General features: G+C 37.4%; 1 protein-coding gene across 4 annotated transcripts in view; it reads right to left on the bottom strand.

The window, feature by feature from the left end:
- The window catches only part of SCAMP1 (secretory carrier membrane protein 1), a 148,660-nt gene that overhangs the window by 61,402 nt on the left and 69,628 nt on the right, over nucleotides 1-17,630 (bottom strand). For all 4 annotated transcript variants that reach the window (XM_019968086.2, XM_019968087.2, XM_019968088.2 and 1 more), the window contains 4 exons: nucleotides 11,940-12,038; nucleotides 10,857-10,965; nucleotides 7,858-7,986; nucleotides 2,948-3,107 (listed from right to left, as the gene is read on the bottom strand). In XM_019968086.2, the coding sequence (XP_019823645.1) occupies nucleotides 2,948-3,107; nucleotides 7,858-7,986; nucleotides 10,857-10,965; nucleotides 11,940-12,038 (497 nt within the window). The remainder of the gene's footprint in view (nucleotides 1-2,947; nucleotides 3,108-7,857; nucleotides 7,987-10,856; nucleotides 10,966-11,939; nucleotides 12,039-17,630) is intronic.

The raw sequence follows: 17,630 nt of genomic DNA, 5'->3' as shown, positions 1-17,630 counted from the left end.
TCCAGGAATAGAGTCCATGGTTCTGGAGTGGAAGACAACTACAGAAATGTAAGCTGGCATTCTACAGCTTCAATTCATTTTTGCTGAATACAAGACAATAGGCTGAAAATTCAGATTCTGCCTGCACAGAACGCAGCTGTGAGGGAAAAGACAAACCAACAGAAGCTTTGAGCAGATTCACATGTTGAGTAATGAGAAGTGAGAGGCACAATACTGGCCCAAACATGCAGCCAACTTTTCTCTCAAGGCATGCACCAAACACAGACGCTAACAAGTCAGAAGACCCTCTGAAAGCAGAATAGGCTTTCCGCAGTGTTCCCCAATGGGAAAAGAATTAGAACGGTAATTCTCAAATTTTTGGCCTCAGCACTTCTTTATTATTGAGCATCACAAGGAACTTTTGATTACGTGGGTTGTAGCTCTTGCTTTACCAAATGAGAAACTAAAACTGAGAAATAGTTAAAGCATTTAACTAATTTTTAGATAAATTTCTTATAATAAAATAACACTTTCATGAAAACTGGAGGAGTGGGAGAAGCAAAAAGAGTAGCATTACTTTATATTTTTGCAAACCTCTTTAATGTCAGGCTTAATAGACTACAGCTCAGCTCAGCCCCTAACTTATCCTCTAGCTGACAAGCAGGGCAAAGGTGAACTTCTTTTGAAACAACTGGCCAACATCAGAAGCCTCCACAATTCTTTACTCACCACAACCAGATTCAGTCAAGTCATGTTAAGTATACCAACAGCTGCACCATATGATTAAAAACAAAGAGAAAAATATGAACAATACAAAACAGGTTCACAGAGCATTCTAGATACTGAAGTGTGCACATACAGACATTCAGGATGGGGAACACATGTATACCTGTGGCGGATTCATTTTGATATTTGGCAAAACTAATACAATTATGTAAAGTTTAAAAATAAAATAAAATTAAAAAAAAATTTCATAAGAGAATGAAATCTTTAAAAAATTTCTAGTACACATGGCAAAAGGGAAAGAAACTACTGAAACTAAGAATACATGAGTTTATACTTGGATAAATTCCTAGAAACATACAACCTGCCAAGTCTGAATCATAAGGAAATAGAAAATTTGAACAGACCGTTTACTAGTAAGGAGAGTGAATTAGTAATCAAAAACTTCCCCAAAACAAAAGTCCAGGACCTCATGGCCTCATTGGTGAAATCACCAAACATTTAATGAAGAATTAATAACAATGATTCTCAAACTCTTCCAAAACACAGAAGAGGAGGGAACACTTCCAAACTCATTTTATGAGGCCAGCATTACCCTGATACCAACGCCAGATAAGTGCACTACAAAAAAAGAAAATTACCAGCCACTATTCCTAATTAACATAGAGGCAAAAAACAAATTCAACAATACATGAAAAGGATAACAAGGAAAAGAGCAGCAGGAACTCTTCTCCTATTCATGCAAGGACACTTTTATTCCTCTCCAACCTACATCTTATAGGGGTGCCTCTCTCATTCCTTGACAACCAACCTGTTATTTACCATTAGATCCAAAGATTCCTTCCTTCCGCCCATATATTTTTTTTCCCTTCATTCCATTTCTAACCAATTTAGTTTTCTGTTGCATGACACTTTTTTCTCCAAATTCCCTAATATTCCCCATTTCCTTCCTTTTCATTTTCAGTTTCCATGTTTTCATTTCTAACTCCATTTGGCAAGTGTTTGGGGGACTGGGAGGGGTAAAGGTGGCGGGGGGCAGTGATATACATTCTGGATAATCAAAGATATTTTTTGTTGAAAAGGAAAAGAAGAAGTTAAACAACTGAATGTGGCCCTCTAATTTCTCTAATACATCATCTGTACAATACACACCTATTTCATAGTAATGTTGCTCCATGTGCATGAGAGCTGAAAAAGGTCTGTCATTCATAAACCAGTTTACTCAAATAAAAGTAAGCTGATCAACAACTGAATGCACAGACTCATCTAAGGCCAGCATCTAAATCAGCATTTCCCAATGTTTATGTTCTAAAACAATAAAAGATACTCCACATACAGACATATATAATGGTTTCACGGTTACACCACGAAGCACACCAAGCTCTTAAAGAAACCTAAGAAATTCTGAAATGAAGAAACGTATTTAGTTTTATTATCCCACTTAACTTCCCAAACTTAAGCTAATGAGCATTTTTTCTACAACACCTAGTAATATCCCACAGAACACACATTTAGGAAATGTTTATCCTAACCATTCATTAAAATATATCATGCAAAATAGTATACTTAATCTTACAGTCTGCTGCTGCTGCTGCTAAGTCACTTTAGTCGTGTCTGACTCTGTGTGACCCCATAGATGGCAGCCCACCAGGCTCCCCCGTCCCTGGGATTCTCCAGGCAAGAACACTGGAGTGGGTTGCCATTTCCTTCTCCAACAGTCTAAATGGTTTTAAAATGTCAATGCCTTTTGAAAAACCAAAAATGAATTTACACAGAAAATAATTACCAAGTTGCTAGGTGAAGTGACTCACTTTAAATATTACATGTATATTTACCTTAGCTAGGTTACCCAGATCCATTTAAAAAATTAGGATTAATCACCACTTTTGACTTTTTTTTTTGAAGGCAAAAATAGGAGTAAAATATTCTTATGGAAAAGAATCTTTTACAAATATTAAGACTTAAGTTTGTTCTCATTTTCCCCTCATTCATTTTCATGTTTGGTCTTTTTTCTCAAGTGGGAGAAAAGAATAGGATATTGTTAGTTACAAGGTCGAATGAATATACAGCAAGTTAGAGATGGACTTAATACACAGAGATGTTATATACAGACTTTTCTGAAGGTATACTGTACAATAATAAAAAGCTTAAAACATGAACATACGTCACTTTTACCTTTAAGGTGCACTACAAATTATTTACTTCACAGGTTTAAAGAGCACATTTTAAAGTACACACATTTTACCTGAAAGCTCCGTAAAGTGGTCTGTACCAACAGACAAATGAACAAGGAGTAAAAAGTAAGAACCACAGGATACTCAATCCAAAATCAACCCCTCTTGGAGGATCAACACAAAACCAAGCCAAGCATCCGAAGATATTTAGAAATAGTGTTACAGCATGGACTGTGGAATTAAAAAACAAAACAGAAAAGAAATGTTTATGTTCAATGTATGTATTCATTTAACAGAAATTATAATTGAAAAAATACTTCCTAAAAGCACATACAGTCTACCCCATTTCCATTTAGTATTTTTCGAAACGTTGCTGTTTTTTTACACGTTTGATTTGAAAACAGAGTATTCACAGGAAAAGGAGTTCTAATACACGCACTGTTTGGCAAAAATTCTTTTGGCCCTTTCCTAATGGGCAATTACACAGCTAAACCAGAGAAGCACAACCTTAAGGGCTTCTTCCCTAAGAAGGAAACATGTGATGTGTCTCTTGATCCAAAGCCCAAGCAGGAACGTAGTGGCTGCCAGGAAAAGAACCAGGACTTGTGAAGAAAAAGATTCTACACTTAGAACTACAATTTTTATAGCATAGGGCTGCAGGCTCCTCCCAGCATGAATTACGCAAAAGAATACTAGAGAAGTGCCCTGTGCAATCTCATTGTAACACTTTTAAGCAATACAATTAATTAGAATGACTGGACTGAAACTAATACAGTAGAAACTTCCAATGACTATACAGTCAATCTATAAGGATTATCAACTCATTTTCATAAAGTTGCCCATTTTTAAAAGTCCTGGCATTAAAAACAGTGTTTTGGTAGGGGATTACATTTATTTTAAAAAAGTAAAGTTTACCATGATGCACTTTACCTACTTTGGCAGATCTTTCTTTTTGTTAATACAAATAGATCTTGGCAAACTCTTCCTATAATCTTAATAATTGCTTTGCCTGATGGACCAAAACCCAAAAATCTGAGTAACATCTAAGAATATCTAACATCTAACATCTATAATTAGTAACTTTTTTAAAGGATTTTTAAAAAAATTTATTCACAGGCTGAATTTGTTATAAGAAATAAATCATTTCAAAAGTTAAAGTACTGTTTAATGTAAATTATCAGTACAGTAAAAATGTTAACAAACTACTACCTTAATTAAAAACAACAAATGGAAAACCTAGTGAGTATAAATTTCAAAAATACATTTTCAACATACATTAAAAAAAACTTTAAAACTTCTTTAAATTATTAATCAAAAAATTGATAGTTAATGAAGTAAGACATAAACACATTCCAGGGTGCCTCTAAATTTGCCTTTATCTAACAACCAGATAAATACACAAATGCTAGGGAAGGAGAGCGAGCCCCAGAGGAAGAATGAAAATACGTGGGTTCGAGTGACATATACTGAGCTAAGCAGCCTCAGTGCATTTCAGGTTTTCAACTCGAGAAGGGCACAAGCCCTTCCAGCTTTAAAATTCCATCCCATTCTACCACACAGGAAAGACTCTTAGTTATTCCCATTAGGATTCCTAAGTCATGAAAGCTAGCTTATAATAAATTTACTCAAAATCCTTGGCCTCAAAATAAAAGTAGTTCTGTTAAGGGCTTAAAAACAGAATTTGAGATATTGTGTGATATTATTCTGTAATATTAAATGGAAACCAACTGCCTAAAACCATTATAAATGTTCAGAACATTAAGTCAAATTTCAGCCTCTAAAGAAGTAACTTTTTAAGGTTTATCCCCTAATCTGTTTAAGAAAAAAAGACAGAATATACCGGTATGTGTATTTTTTTTTTTAACTTTACAATATTGTATTGGTTTTGCCAAATATTGAAATGAATCCACAGTATGTGTATTTTAAAGCTCACAAAAATTCTTTTCATAATAGATTAAAATATCAATTAAATTTTGTGTAATCTATTAAAATTTTTTCTATATGTTTTCATAGTAACCAGCAACTATGATCAGTAAGTCATTCATTTGTATCCCAATGAAGAGTAAAATATGTAGGTCTACTTACTAAACAATCAGTCCTCTTACACAGAGACCAAAGAAACACACAGAAGGTCTAGGTAAAGTGAAATGCACGATTCTATGTTGTTAATTTCAATCCAACTTCAGTCCACTTGATGGATTCCGATTGCGGGTAAAATACTTAAGAAAATTTTAGGCCATTTTGTTTATATGATTCCCAAGTTGAATGCTCCTCCTTCTTATAAAATTTCAATTTGCTTTATTAAGCACTCAAATCTGGTATTAGTGGACCTAAATTTGCAACCATCATTGGAATATTCTTCTTGCTAAGTCCTGCATTACAATATAGATACCTAAAATAAACAATTTTAGGACAGTATATTATCTTTTTCAATAAATGGTCTTTAACGTAGCTGATGTTTTTAAATTTTCTTTTTCTTCTTTAAATTCAAGAATATAGTCAAAAAGAGGTTGAGATTCATTTCATATTGGTATTTCTAATTGCTTCAGTTCCTTTACAGAGATTACTTGCCTCAAGAAAAGTACCATTGAAAGCATATCTTCATAATATTTGAGTTTAAAATGTAAATTACTTCTTTATTTTGGTACCTTGTAGGTGGCATAACATGGAAATCTAAACTCTGGGATCTAGAATTAAGCCATCCAACTCCAACTTTACTTGCTGAGTAATCTTGGGCAAGTTAGCTCAGATTCTCTAAGCTTTAGTTTCTCAAACTATAAAACTAGATAATATAGTACCTGCTTCATAGTGTGGTTAAGATTTAATAATGTAATATATATACAGTGATTAGCTCTGTGCTTCACACAAAGTAAATCCTGGATAAGTGTTATCTCTTGTTAGAATTATTGTTACAGTGTGATAATATTCTCCAGGCCAGAATACTGGAGTGGGTAGCCTTTCCCTTCTCCAGGCGATCTTCCCAACCCAAGGATCAAACTCACATCTCCTGCATTGCAGGTGGATTCTTTACCAGCTGAGCCTCAAAGGAAGCCCAAGAATAATGGAGTGGGTAGCGTATCCCTTCTCCAGCGGATCTTCCCAACCCAGGAACTGAACCAGGATCTCCTGCATTGCAGGCAGATTCTTTACCAACTAAGCTAACAGGGAAGCCCATTACAGTGTGAAAGCATTAGTCAACTCCAAAATCAGTAACAAGATGATACTTCTTGAAAATAACTTACTAAAACAGCCTATATCTTATGAAATTGAGAGACATTACTAAGTTAGCACTAGATCGTACTTTGTTGCAGATAATGTTTTTTCAAATCAGAACCTTAACTGGATGGAATCTTAAGCTCTCTTTGAATACAGATCTGCCAACTGAACAGGGTTGGGAAAAACTATAGCCAACTATGTTATTCGTAAGAACCTCAGAAAGTTATATGTAACTAGGACAAAACAGACCTATTTTGAAACAATTAGCACTTGTAAAGCAGTTAACTATTCGGTTAAAATTCATCATCTTCCCCATTCAATCTATATTTACCGAATTCCCTATAGAATTTTCTTCCAACACCCATCTCCCCTATCTAAAATATATTTTTTCACTAATAAGTCAAAGAACTTATACTTAAAATGCTAGGCTAATGTCTGCCAATTAAGAAAAGAATTATTTTGTGCTGTGCTTAGTCACTCAGTCGTGTCTGACTCTGTGCGACCCCATGCACTGTAGCCCACCAGGCTCCTCTGTCCATCGGGATTCTCCAGGCAAGACTACTGGAGTGGGTTGCCATGCCCTCCTCCAGGAGATCTTCCCAACCCAGGGATCAAGCCCAGGTCTTCCACATTGCAAATGGATTCTTTACCGTCTGAGCCACCAGGGAAGCCCAATTATTTTAATCTGCATATATTTAATGATATATTGATTAAATAAAATATGAGTTGTTAGTATGGACAGATATGGAATCAAAACCTTTAATAAAAATATGTAACACTACTGACACTCAGGATTAACCAAAGAAGTCAGATTGACAACATAATCTCAAAAGAAACTAAAATCAAGAGTTAAACATGTACTATCCATAAGGAATCGCTTCTCATATTCCAAAGCAACCTCGCAATGCTGCTGAAAGATTTTTAGGAAAATGATTTCATATATTTGGTGGAGAGAGGCTCCTTAACCATACAACAAGAACACACAAATTTTCTCCAACAAGAATGTACTCCACAATGCATTCATTAACTCAGCAGTTGCGCAAGTAAGAAGTCATGGCAGCTACCTCTCCTACCAAAACAATGATGTTAAATGGGGCTGAGACTGCTGTTTGGAATAAAAATAAAACAATAAGTGGGAATTCTGTGTACACACAAAAACTGGTAACAGCTTGACATTTAGTTTTAATATTCCATGTGCTGTAATTATATCCGAAGTATTGTGAACATCACAGCCTAAAATGTATGTCCTACTGTTCTATTTAATGAAATATCCGGTATTAATTCAGCACTTTCAATAATAAAAGTGTTCCTCTCCATCTGAAAGTGAACAGTAAATAGTGCTCAAAGCTCGAAGAGAAATAATTTATAATATTTCAACAGTTTATGCCCTTTTATAAGATAGTCATAATGCTTTACAGCTTTCATTTGCATAAAATACTATGAATAATTATTTCAAAGGATTATTACCTAGATAAGATTTTTCAGAGAAAAAGGATCATTGCAAAATTCCACCATATGATAGGGAAGTCCCTTCCTCAAAAGAATGCCAGTTCTCAGTACACAGACCTTCCTCAGATAAGAACTTAGACCACCACATACTGCACAATTCTGAAGTAACTATATATATGTGTCACTCAAATTTAAAATATCTACAGGAAAGGACCAATTAATGATGCTACCTTAATATATGAGTTTTTTAAAAGTAGATTTTTGACAATAAAATATAAACACTTTCAAACAAATATATAATTTATTCTATACTCACACATCCATAAGTAGTACATAATCTTTACTGTTTTTTGGAATTCTACAGGGATATCTACAGAAAAATCCTGATAAAAACAAGGGCCCACAGGAAAGTTGTCAGGAAGAGGTGGCCAATTGTTTTTTCTGCCTGCAAATTAAAAAAAAAGGAAGTTATTTATATAAGTACAAATATTGCAATTCTTTTTGTATGTAATTTGTTTCATAATAAAGAACATTATCTATTATTTTAATAGGAGTTTAAAAATATAACACTGTAATATTTACATTCCTACAACTCTGAAAACCAAGCTTTCTGTTTTTAAAAATTTTCCCAGAATATCAATTAGATGGTAAAATAATTTTCCAGTGTCATACCATACCACTTATGTAAGTTGAAACAAGAAAAGAAAAAAAGGGCATAGGGACATATGCTGTGACTCTTCCCTAAAAAGAGATTTATTTCAAAGTCCCAAGACTCTGGCTCTCACATGAAACCCATGCAGATTTTAAGTCTCTACCATTTCCTCCTCTGTATCTACAATCTTTAAATATAATTCCTAACCCACATAGAGAGGCAAAACCTGCTTTTAAACTTTTGAGTTTTCTTCTGTTAACTCCATGAAGAAACACAAGCTAACTAATACCAAAGAATCAAATCTGGAAATCTCCCAAGTCTGGAAAAAGTTGTCAAAAGAAGAGATGTAAGAAAAGCATAAAAATATGTGAAAACTACATGAAACAATCATGAGAAAGAAGTTAAGGAATTACAGCACCTTCAAAAACCTAGAGAAAAAAATTCCAATTGTAAGGAGAAAAAATGTGTCTATAAAAAGAAATTAGACCAAAAATAGGGCTTGGGAAGTGGCGGCGAGAGTGGGGAGATAAAAAACTAAAATTAAGTCAAAACATTGAAAACAAAAAGTAAAAACAGCACCTAAAGGCCATTTTCTCATTTTACATATCATATCCCACACTCATAAATTAGATTTTACATACTTTTTCATAGATCAGGAAAATTTTCATAGTGGAAAAAAAGCATCCTCTATTTCTGATTCTTCCCAACATGCCTCCACTGTTTTATCACTCCTTTCAAACTTTACATAGTTCACACATCTCTCATACAAGTCTCATACTACTTGAGAAGCTGAAAAGAGTAGTAAAGAACAGAGGCTCTGAAACTAGAAACACCTACACATCTATTGTCTAGGAGACCCTGAACAACTTACTCAACCTCCTGAAGACTCTGTTTCTACATTTGTAAAGTGAGAACAACTTACCACCCTTCCTATAATTGTACTGAGGATGAAATGAGTTAACAGATGAAAAGTACTTAAATGTATAACATACAGCAAGTCCCTTAATTTCTCACACTTCATTACTATTTCATTTACTAAAACATCTCTCATAGAAGCAATTTGTATTAGTCAAAGTTAAGGGAACAGGACAGATTTTTGTTACATTAATTTTAGAAACACTGCTCTCAATTAAACTTTTAGTTCCTCCTTTCACAGATGCTGTCTCTGATGTTGCAAGTGAGAAACGGCCCAGGATAAATGTGTCCTTATGAGGCCCTTGTCGCTATTCAGTCACTCAGTCATGTCCAACTCTCCAACTCCATGGGCTGTGGCATGCCAGGCTTCCCTGTCCACCATCACCCAGAGCTTGCTCAAACTCATGTCCATTGAGTCGATGATGCCATCCATCCTCTGTCCTCTGCCAACCATCTCGTCCTCTGTCATCCCCTTCTCCTCCTGCCTTCCATCTTTCCCAGCATCAGGGTCTTTTCTAAAGAGACAGCTCTTCACATCAGGTGTATCGGAGCTTTAGCATCAGTCCTTCCAAGGAATATTCAGGGTTGATTTCCTTTAGGATTAACTGGTTGGATCTCCTTGCAGTCCAAGGGATTCTCAAGAGTCTCCTCCAACACCACAGTTTAAAAGCATCAATTCTTTGGTGCTCAGCCTTCTTTATGGTCCAACTCTCACATCCATGCATGACTACTGGAATAACCATAGCTTTGACTAGATGGACCTTTGTTGGCAAAGTAATGTCTCTGCTTTTTAATTGTCATAGCTTTTTTAGTATGAAAAGGCAAAGATATATGACATGAGGCCCTAGACTTATATATTCTAAGATAAAGAAAAAACAGGTAGTATATTATCACTCTAACATTGTCATGCCATAACTATCCAGACATACTCACAGTAATTTGTCTAGCTCTCTCATCCCTTCGTATCGAGAGACTTTCTAGTTCTCCCTAAGCTACTCCTTTGAACTCACTGATCTTTGGCAGTCACAGCCTAAATGGATTTCACATCAAATAATCGATTCACCTCTTACTTATTTCTTTGCTGTTGCTGTGTCTGCTAAGTTGTGTCCAACTCATTTGAGACCTGATGGACTGTAGCCCACCAGGCTCCTCTGTCCATGGGATTTTTCCTTCTCCAGGGGATCTTCCTGATGCAGGAATCAAATCCACATCTCCTGCATTGGCACACGGATTCTTTACCACTGAACCACCAGGGAAGTTACTTATTTGGCACCATCAAAATACCCAAGCTTCCGAGAGTTACCATAGGTGTTATTTTTTAAACTTGGTTTGACATATATAGATATACTTGTGAGGACAGAGGCAGATTAACTTGAAATTGGTCTGAATAAACCAGAAGTTACCAGCTAAATGCAGTCAAAACATAGGGTATACTCCTAAGTACTCACAAAGCTTCAGTAGACCCAGCTGAAGGTCCAAGTGCAGAATGAAAGGCTCCTGATTTACAATAAAGTAAAACCATATTTTCATTCACTTGTGAAGAGTCTAACACTGTTCTAATCTATTAAAACATTGCAAATCAGCCAAGATCAGAGAACTACAGAGTATCAAGTAGGAAATCTGCCATGTCTGAGCTCCTTGGTAGAATAACAGGGTAGAATTTTATCTACAAACCGAATGACCTAGAGCTGGTGCAGGTCTATTAAAGAGGTTAAGTCATTTTTATTTCAAACATCTCTGGACACTACCATGTTGACTGAGGTTCTGCATTTCTCGTTCTCGACGGTCTAACTCCGCTGCTTTTCTTTCTAGTTCTTCCTGGCGCTTAAGAAGTTCAGCTTGGGCCAAGGCATGTTCCTAAACAGAAAATAAGGGAACATGCTGTCAGGAGTAGAAAATACAGTAATATTTCTGCTTCTACTATACTCCTACTTCTCTACTATGCTAGAAACTTAATTCAACTACTACTCCACATTATAGGAATTCACTGAAGATTACAGTTTTAGAAAATATTATGGAACTATTTGGCCCAGTTTGGCCTTCTGGTTATGAAAACCCTCAATAGGAATGTTGGGCCCATTAGGACAAGAAAAAATTCTCTCAGTAAGAGAAGTTATAATCCTAAGGTAATTGGGAAAATGAAATTAAGGGGAACCATGGCTAAATTCAAATGAGGGACAGAGACAGAACAGATGAGGAAAAGGGACAAATGGAGAAAAGGGCGACTGAATTTAGCGCTTACAAACTGGATTAAATGGCACCCAAGGTTCCCAGCGCAAGAATACCATATAATACATTATATTTTACAAGACAATGAGCTACAAGGAAGATATGGTTAAGAAATTCGGGTTTATAACTCCATCTGCCTTTATGTAATACCAGGCATCTTATTCATCTTTTTTCTTGGTATTTCTGCCACCTTCTATTGACTACCAATATACTTTGCTTAGCCATCCTAACTCTCTTCCAATAACATCTATCTGATCTTATCATTGTTACTGTAATGGAATTGTGTATTAAAAAGTGAGACCAAAAGCAATAAAAATTTCACTACACAAGTTATACACCAAGATGACAGGAATTCAATAACTGCTAATAATGGAGCAAAGCAAATCAGTACTTTAAAAATGAGGTATGAGTATTACAAGGCTGAGAAACTACTAACCCAGCTTCAAAAGTGAGTTAAAAATTAAACAAGAAGGATAAATCAACTATATTCCAATAAAATTAAATAATAAGGAATACTATATAAAGAAATATTTTGCTCTGAAAGCAAATGTTATTGATATTGTAATTTCCCATATAAATTAACACATGTAACATGAACTAACCTTTGCAATCTGTGTATAAGCTGGATGTTCTTCTGTTGGCTTCATTATTGCTGGCTGTGTACTGGGTACGTTAGGCATTTTCACATTACCTGGTGGAGGCTAGGAGATTAAGAAAAGGACAAATTACATAGCATAGAAACCCAACTTCAACTTCTTTCAAAAAGTATATCAATAAAAACCAAAATGCCAAGAACTGCCTCACTTGCTCCCCTAACTTCTCATAATCAAGTGTGTGGCAATGAGCTACTTAAGAAAATCTCCATTTTCTCAAACTTGTTCGTTTCTTAACTCTTCAGTTTGGCTGCTACTTCCAGCACTACAGCACTGGCACTCTCCTCCAGAACACTATACATTAAAAACAAAACAAAAACAAAAACCCTGCAAGTATGTCTTTTTAGTAAAATACAGATAGCACCAAATTGAAGAATTTATACCAAGGTTAACTGTGCACTAGGTTAACTGTCCACTCTTTCCATCTAACAAAGTTATGTGCCAGTGACCCTGAAAAGTAAATACGAACAGTCTTGGCAGAACCCCAGTAATACTCCTTGAAAAGAATAAGAGGGAAGATATTAGGGAGATGGAAAATAAACTGCACAGCTCCACTCTGCCAATGAGGAGCTGAGCTTCAAAAAGTAGGTAGATATCTACAAGTAGGAAATTGGTTACATTACTATATACACATATAATGCAGTCATCAAAAGGAATGAGTTAGCTCTACAGAAGAACGCCCTTTAAATACTAAATGAAATAAAGCCAACTACAGACCAGCTTGCATATGACCAACTTTTTTTTCTTTTATGAAATCAGTTGTATACGTCCAATTTTTTCATGAACACAGTTATATATGTCCAGAAAAATATCTAGAATGTCCCAGCAACCTATCAGAGATTTGTTCCTTTTGCTTTATACATTCTCTGTTAATTGCCTTCTCTCCTCACTATACTACTTTTTCTTCTGTCAAAAAATAATTGTAAATATTCTATAAAATAGCCACAAGAAAAAGAGGACAAGAAGAAAGGGAAGGAGAAGAAGAAAAAAAAGAAAACAAAACATGCAAGCAATCAGCTGCAGAGAGAAGTTCAATGATCAGAAGAACTATTAAACTCGAAGACACCACCCATGCAGCTTGATTTTACTCTGACACAGCAAACAGCAGCCCTGAAAAGGAAGCCAGACACAACCAAAGATATAAATGGAGTACATCTGACTCTAAAATTCCTATGGAAATGTCAAGAGCTAAGAATAGGTCAAACAATTCTGAAGATGATGAAGGTAGGCAGACCTATAATATCAAGACTTAATACGGAGAGGAGACAAGATAGCAGAAGAGTAGGTGGACATGGAGTACATCTTTCTCCACTGATGCATCAAGAAAACACATTCAGATACAAGAAGATCTTGCAGAACACCAGCTAAGAGCTGGCAGGAGCCCCTGACCACCAGAAAGGAATTATAAATCCAAGCAAAACTCAGTAGAATGAAGGAAGGCAGGGAAAAAGAGGAGAGTAAGCAGGACTGGACCTGCACTCAGGGGCTGGGGGAACTGGAGCAGGGGTCAGATGGATACATTAGAGCAACTGTTTGGGACAGAGGGGTAGCATTTGAGGCCATTGGAGAGTGCAGCAGCTGACCTGTGACAGTCTGAATGGAGTGAGATCCACAAAGCCAATCCTCACCACAGTCCTACATACCCTGGAAAGGGACAGAAGTCCCCTGGAATGCATGGTGGCTTAGAGCAGGAGCTTATGGGTTGGAGTGCAATCTCATGGCAAAGTATACTGTTGACTGCAAGGAGATGGCCCAAGGGGACATGAGGGAGAAGACTGCAGTGGTGAATGCCTTTGGAAGAAAGCTGGGCAATGATGGAGTCAAGGCAATACTTCTGAGTCACTCACAGAGGGTGGAGCCATCACTATAGCCTCTGTCCCCCCATATTCCACCACAAGCAGCTGACCAATAAAGACCCCAGAGAGGGTGGCCCTTTAAGTGCCTAACGCAGTAAGCATTAGAGAAGGACCTTTGAACACCAGATACCAGAGGCTAGAAAAAGACTCTACTAGTACCATAGTTCCTGCACCTAAGTCTGCTGGCATCCCTACACACTTGGCACTGCCAGACTCCCTACAATCCAAGCAGCTGCGCCACCTCCACGCTCAGTCCTTACTGGGCCACAGTTTCCAGAGGCTAGAAAAAAATCCTAAGGGTCCCACATCTCTTGTGCCTGTGGTTGCCAGATCCCCTCTGTACTTGGCACTACCAGGGTCCCTGCTATCCAAGCAGTTGGGTCACCTCCATACCTGGTACTCACTGGGGCAGACCCAAGTCCTCCAGGGCAGCCACAGGAGCAAACTCCTGTGGATGACCCACATGCGGCTGTTGTTGTTCACTTGCTAAGTTGCGTCTGACGCTTTGCAACCCCATGAAGAACAGCATGCCTTCACTATCTCCTGAGGTTTGCTCAAACTCATGTTCACTGAGTCAATGATGCCATCCACCTATGTCATCCTCTATAGCCCCATTCTCCTCCAGTACTCAGTCTTTCCCAACATCAGGGTCTTTTCCAATGAGTCAGCTCTTCGCACAACACAACCAAAGTATTCCTTGGAGCTTCAGGGTCAGCATCAGTCCTTCCAATGAACATTCAGTGTTGGTTTCCTTTAGGAATGACTGGTTTGATCTCCTTGCTATCCAAGGGACTCTCAAGAGTCTTCTCCAGCACCACAGTTTCAAAGCATCAAAAATTAAGGAATCGATCCCATTTACCATTGCAACAAAAAGGACAAAGTTCTTGGGAATAAACCTGCTTAAGGAGACAAAAGAGCTGTATACAAAAAAAATGATAAGACACTGATGAAAGAAATCAAAGACAACAAAAACAGATGGAGAGATATTCCATGTTCCTGGGTTGGAAGAATCAATATTGTGAAAATGAATAGACTACCAAAAGCAATCTACAGACTCAATGCAATTGCTATCAAATTACCAATGGCATTTTTCACAGAGCTAGAACAAAAAACTTCACAATTCGTATGGAAACACAAGAGACCCCTGAATAGCCAAAGCAATCTTGAGAAAGAAGAATGGAGCTGGAAGAATCAATCTTCCTGACTTTAGACTATACTACAAAGCTACAGTCATCAAGACAGTACGGTACAGGCACAAAAAACAGAAATATACACCTATGCAACAAGATAGAAAGCCCAAAGATAAACCCACACACTTATGGGCACCTTATCCTTGACAAAGGAGGCAAAAATAAACAAAGGCAAAAAGACAGTCTCTCCAATAAGTAGTACTGGGAAAATTGGACAGCTATGTGTAAAAGAATGAAATTAGACTATTTCCTAACAATATATACAGACAAACTGAAAATGGATTAAAGATTTAAATCTAAGACCACAAACTATAAACTCTTAGAGGAAAACAAAGGCAGAACACTCTATGACATAAATCACAGCAAGATCCTCTACTACCCACCTCCTGGAGTAATGGGGGAAAAAAAATTAACAAATGAGACCTAATTAAACTTGAAAGTTTTTGCATGGGAAAGGAAACTACAAACAAAGTGAAAAGACAACACTCAGAATGGAAGAAAATAATGGCAAATGAAATAACTGACAAAGGATTAATCTCCAAAATAGACAAGCAGCTCATGCAGCTCAATACCAGAAACAAACAGCCCAATCGAAAAGTGGGCAGAAGACCTAAACAAACATTTCTCCAAAGAAGACAAACAGATGGCTAATAAACACATGAAAAGATGCTCAACATCACTCATCATTAGTGAAATGCAAGTCAAAACTGCAATGAGATATCTCCTCACATCAGTCAGAAGGGCCATCATCAAAAAAAAATCTATGAGCAATAAATGCTGGAGAGCATGTGGAGAAAAGGGAACCCTCTTCCACTGTTGGTGGGCATGTAACTGATACAGCCACTATGGAAAGTCCTTAAAACACTAAGACTGAAACTACCATGTGACCTAACAATCCTACCACCAGGCACATGCCCTGAGAACCCATAACCGAAAAAGACACAGGTGTCCCAATGTTTACCTCAACACTATCTACAACAGCTAGGACATGGAAGCAGTCCAGATGTCCACCACAGATGAACAGAAGCTGTGGAACAGATATACAAAGGAGTATTACTCAACCAAAAGAAGGAATGCATCTGAGTCAGTTCTAATGAGGTGGATGAACCTAGAGCCTATTGTACAGAGTGAAGTCATATCTGAATATCATATATGAATGCATATACATGGAACCTAGAAAGATGGTGCTGATGAACTCATCTGTACGGCAGCAATGGAGATGCACACACAGGAACAGACTTGTGGACATGGGCAGGGGCAGGGTGGAAGGAGGGAGTGGGACGAATGAAGAGTACCATGAAAACATACACAACCACATGTAAAACAGATGGCCACTGGGGATTTGCTGGATGCTCAGGAAGCTCAAACCAGTGCTCTGAGACAATCTAGAGGGGTAGGATGGGGTGGGAGGTGAGAGGGAGGCTCAAGAGGGAGAGGACATATGTATGTATACCTGTGGCTGATTCATGCTGATGTACGGCAGAAACCAACACAATCTTATAAAGCAACTCTCCTTCAATTAAAAATAAATAAAATTTTAAAAAAAGACTTAACGTAGAGACATCCCTGGTGATCCAACGGCTGAGAATCTGCCTGCTGTTTTGAGGGACACGGGCTCGATTCCAGGTCCAGGAAGATCCCACATGTCACATGGCAACTAAGCCTGTGCACCACAACCACTGAAGCCTGTGTGCCCGAGAGCCCATGCTCCTCAACCAAAAAAGCCTCCAGAATGAAAATCCCAAGCACTGCAACTAGAGAGCAGCTGCCGCTGGCCAACTAGAGAAAGCCCATGAGCAGCAATGAAGATCCACTGCAACCAAAAAAAAATCATAATAATTTTTTTTTAAGAAAAAGATTCAATATAGTAATAAACAGTGTGGTACAGATGCCAAAGACATAGAAAACACCAATATATAGCAGGGAAACAGAAATAAACCCTGTAAAACTTAATACCTAATAGAAGTCATACCACAAAACAGTGGAGAAATAATGTATTAGTCAATAACTGGAGCTGAGATAACTGGTTAACCAGATGGAATAATTAAACTAGATTTCCTACTTGATATCACATACAAATACATAAAAAGCAGAGACTTTGCTGACAAAGGTTCATCTAGTCAAAGCTATGATTTTTCGTAGTCAGGTGCGGATGTGAGAGTTGGACCATGAAGAAGGCTGAGTACAGAAGAATTGATGCTTTTGGACTGTGGTGCTGGAGAAGACTCTTGAGAGTCCCTTGGACTGCAAGGAGATCAAACCAGTCAGTCCAGAGGAAATCAATCCTGAATATTCATTGGAAGGACTGATGCTAAAGCTCCAATACTCTGGCCATCTGATGTGAAGAGTTGACTCCTTAGAAAAGACCCTGATACTGGGAAAGATCGAAGGCAGGAGGAGAAAGCGTTGGATGGCATCACTGAGTCAATGGACATGAGTTTGAGCAAGCTCTGGGAGATGGTGAAAGACACGGAAGTCTGGCATGCTGCGTCCATGGGGTTACCAAGAGTCAGATATGACTGAGCAACTGAACAACAATCACATACAAAAATAAATTCTATGTGGATCAATTACGTAAAGGTGAAAAAACAAAA

Source organism: Bos indicus, chromosome 10, assembly GCF_029378745.1.
Source record: "Bos indicus isolate NIAB-ARS_2022 breed Sahiwal x Tharparkar chromosome 10, NIAB-ARS_B.indTharparkar_mat_pri_1.0, whole genome shotgun sequence".
Taxonomy (NCBI): Eukaryota; Metazoa; Chordata; class Mammalia; order Artiodactyla; family Bovidae; genus Bos; species Bos indicus.
This window is presented reverse-complemented; position numbering and strand designations above follow the sequence as displayed.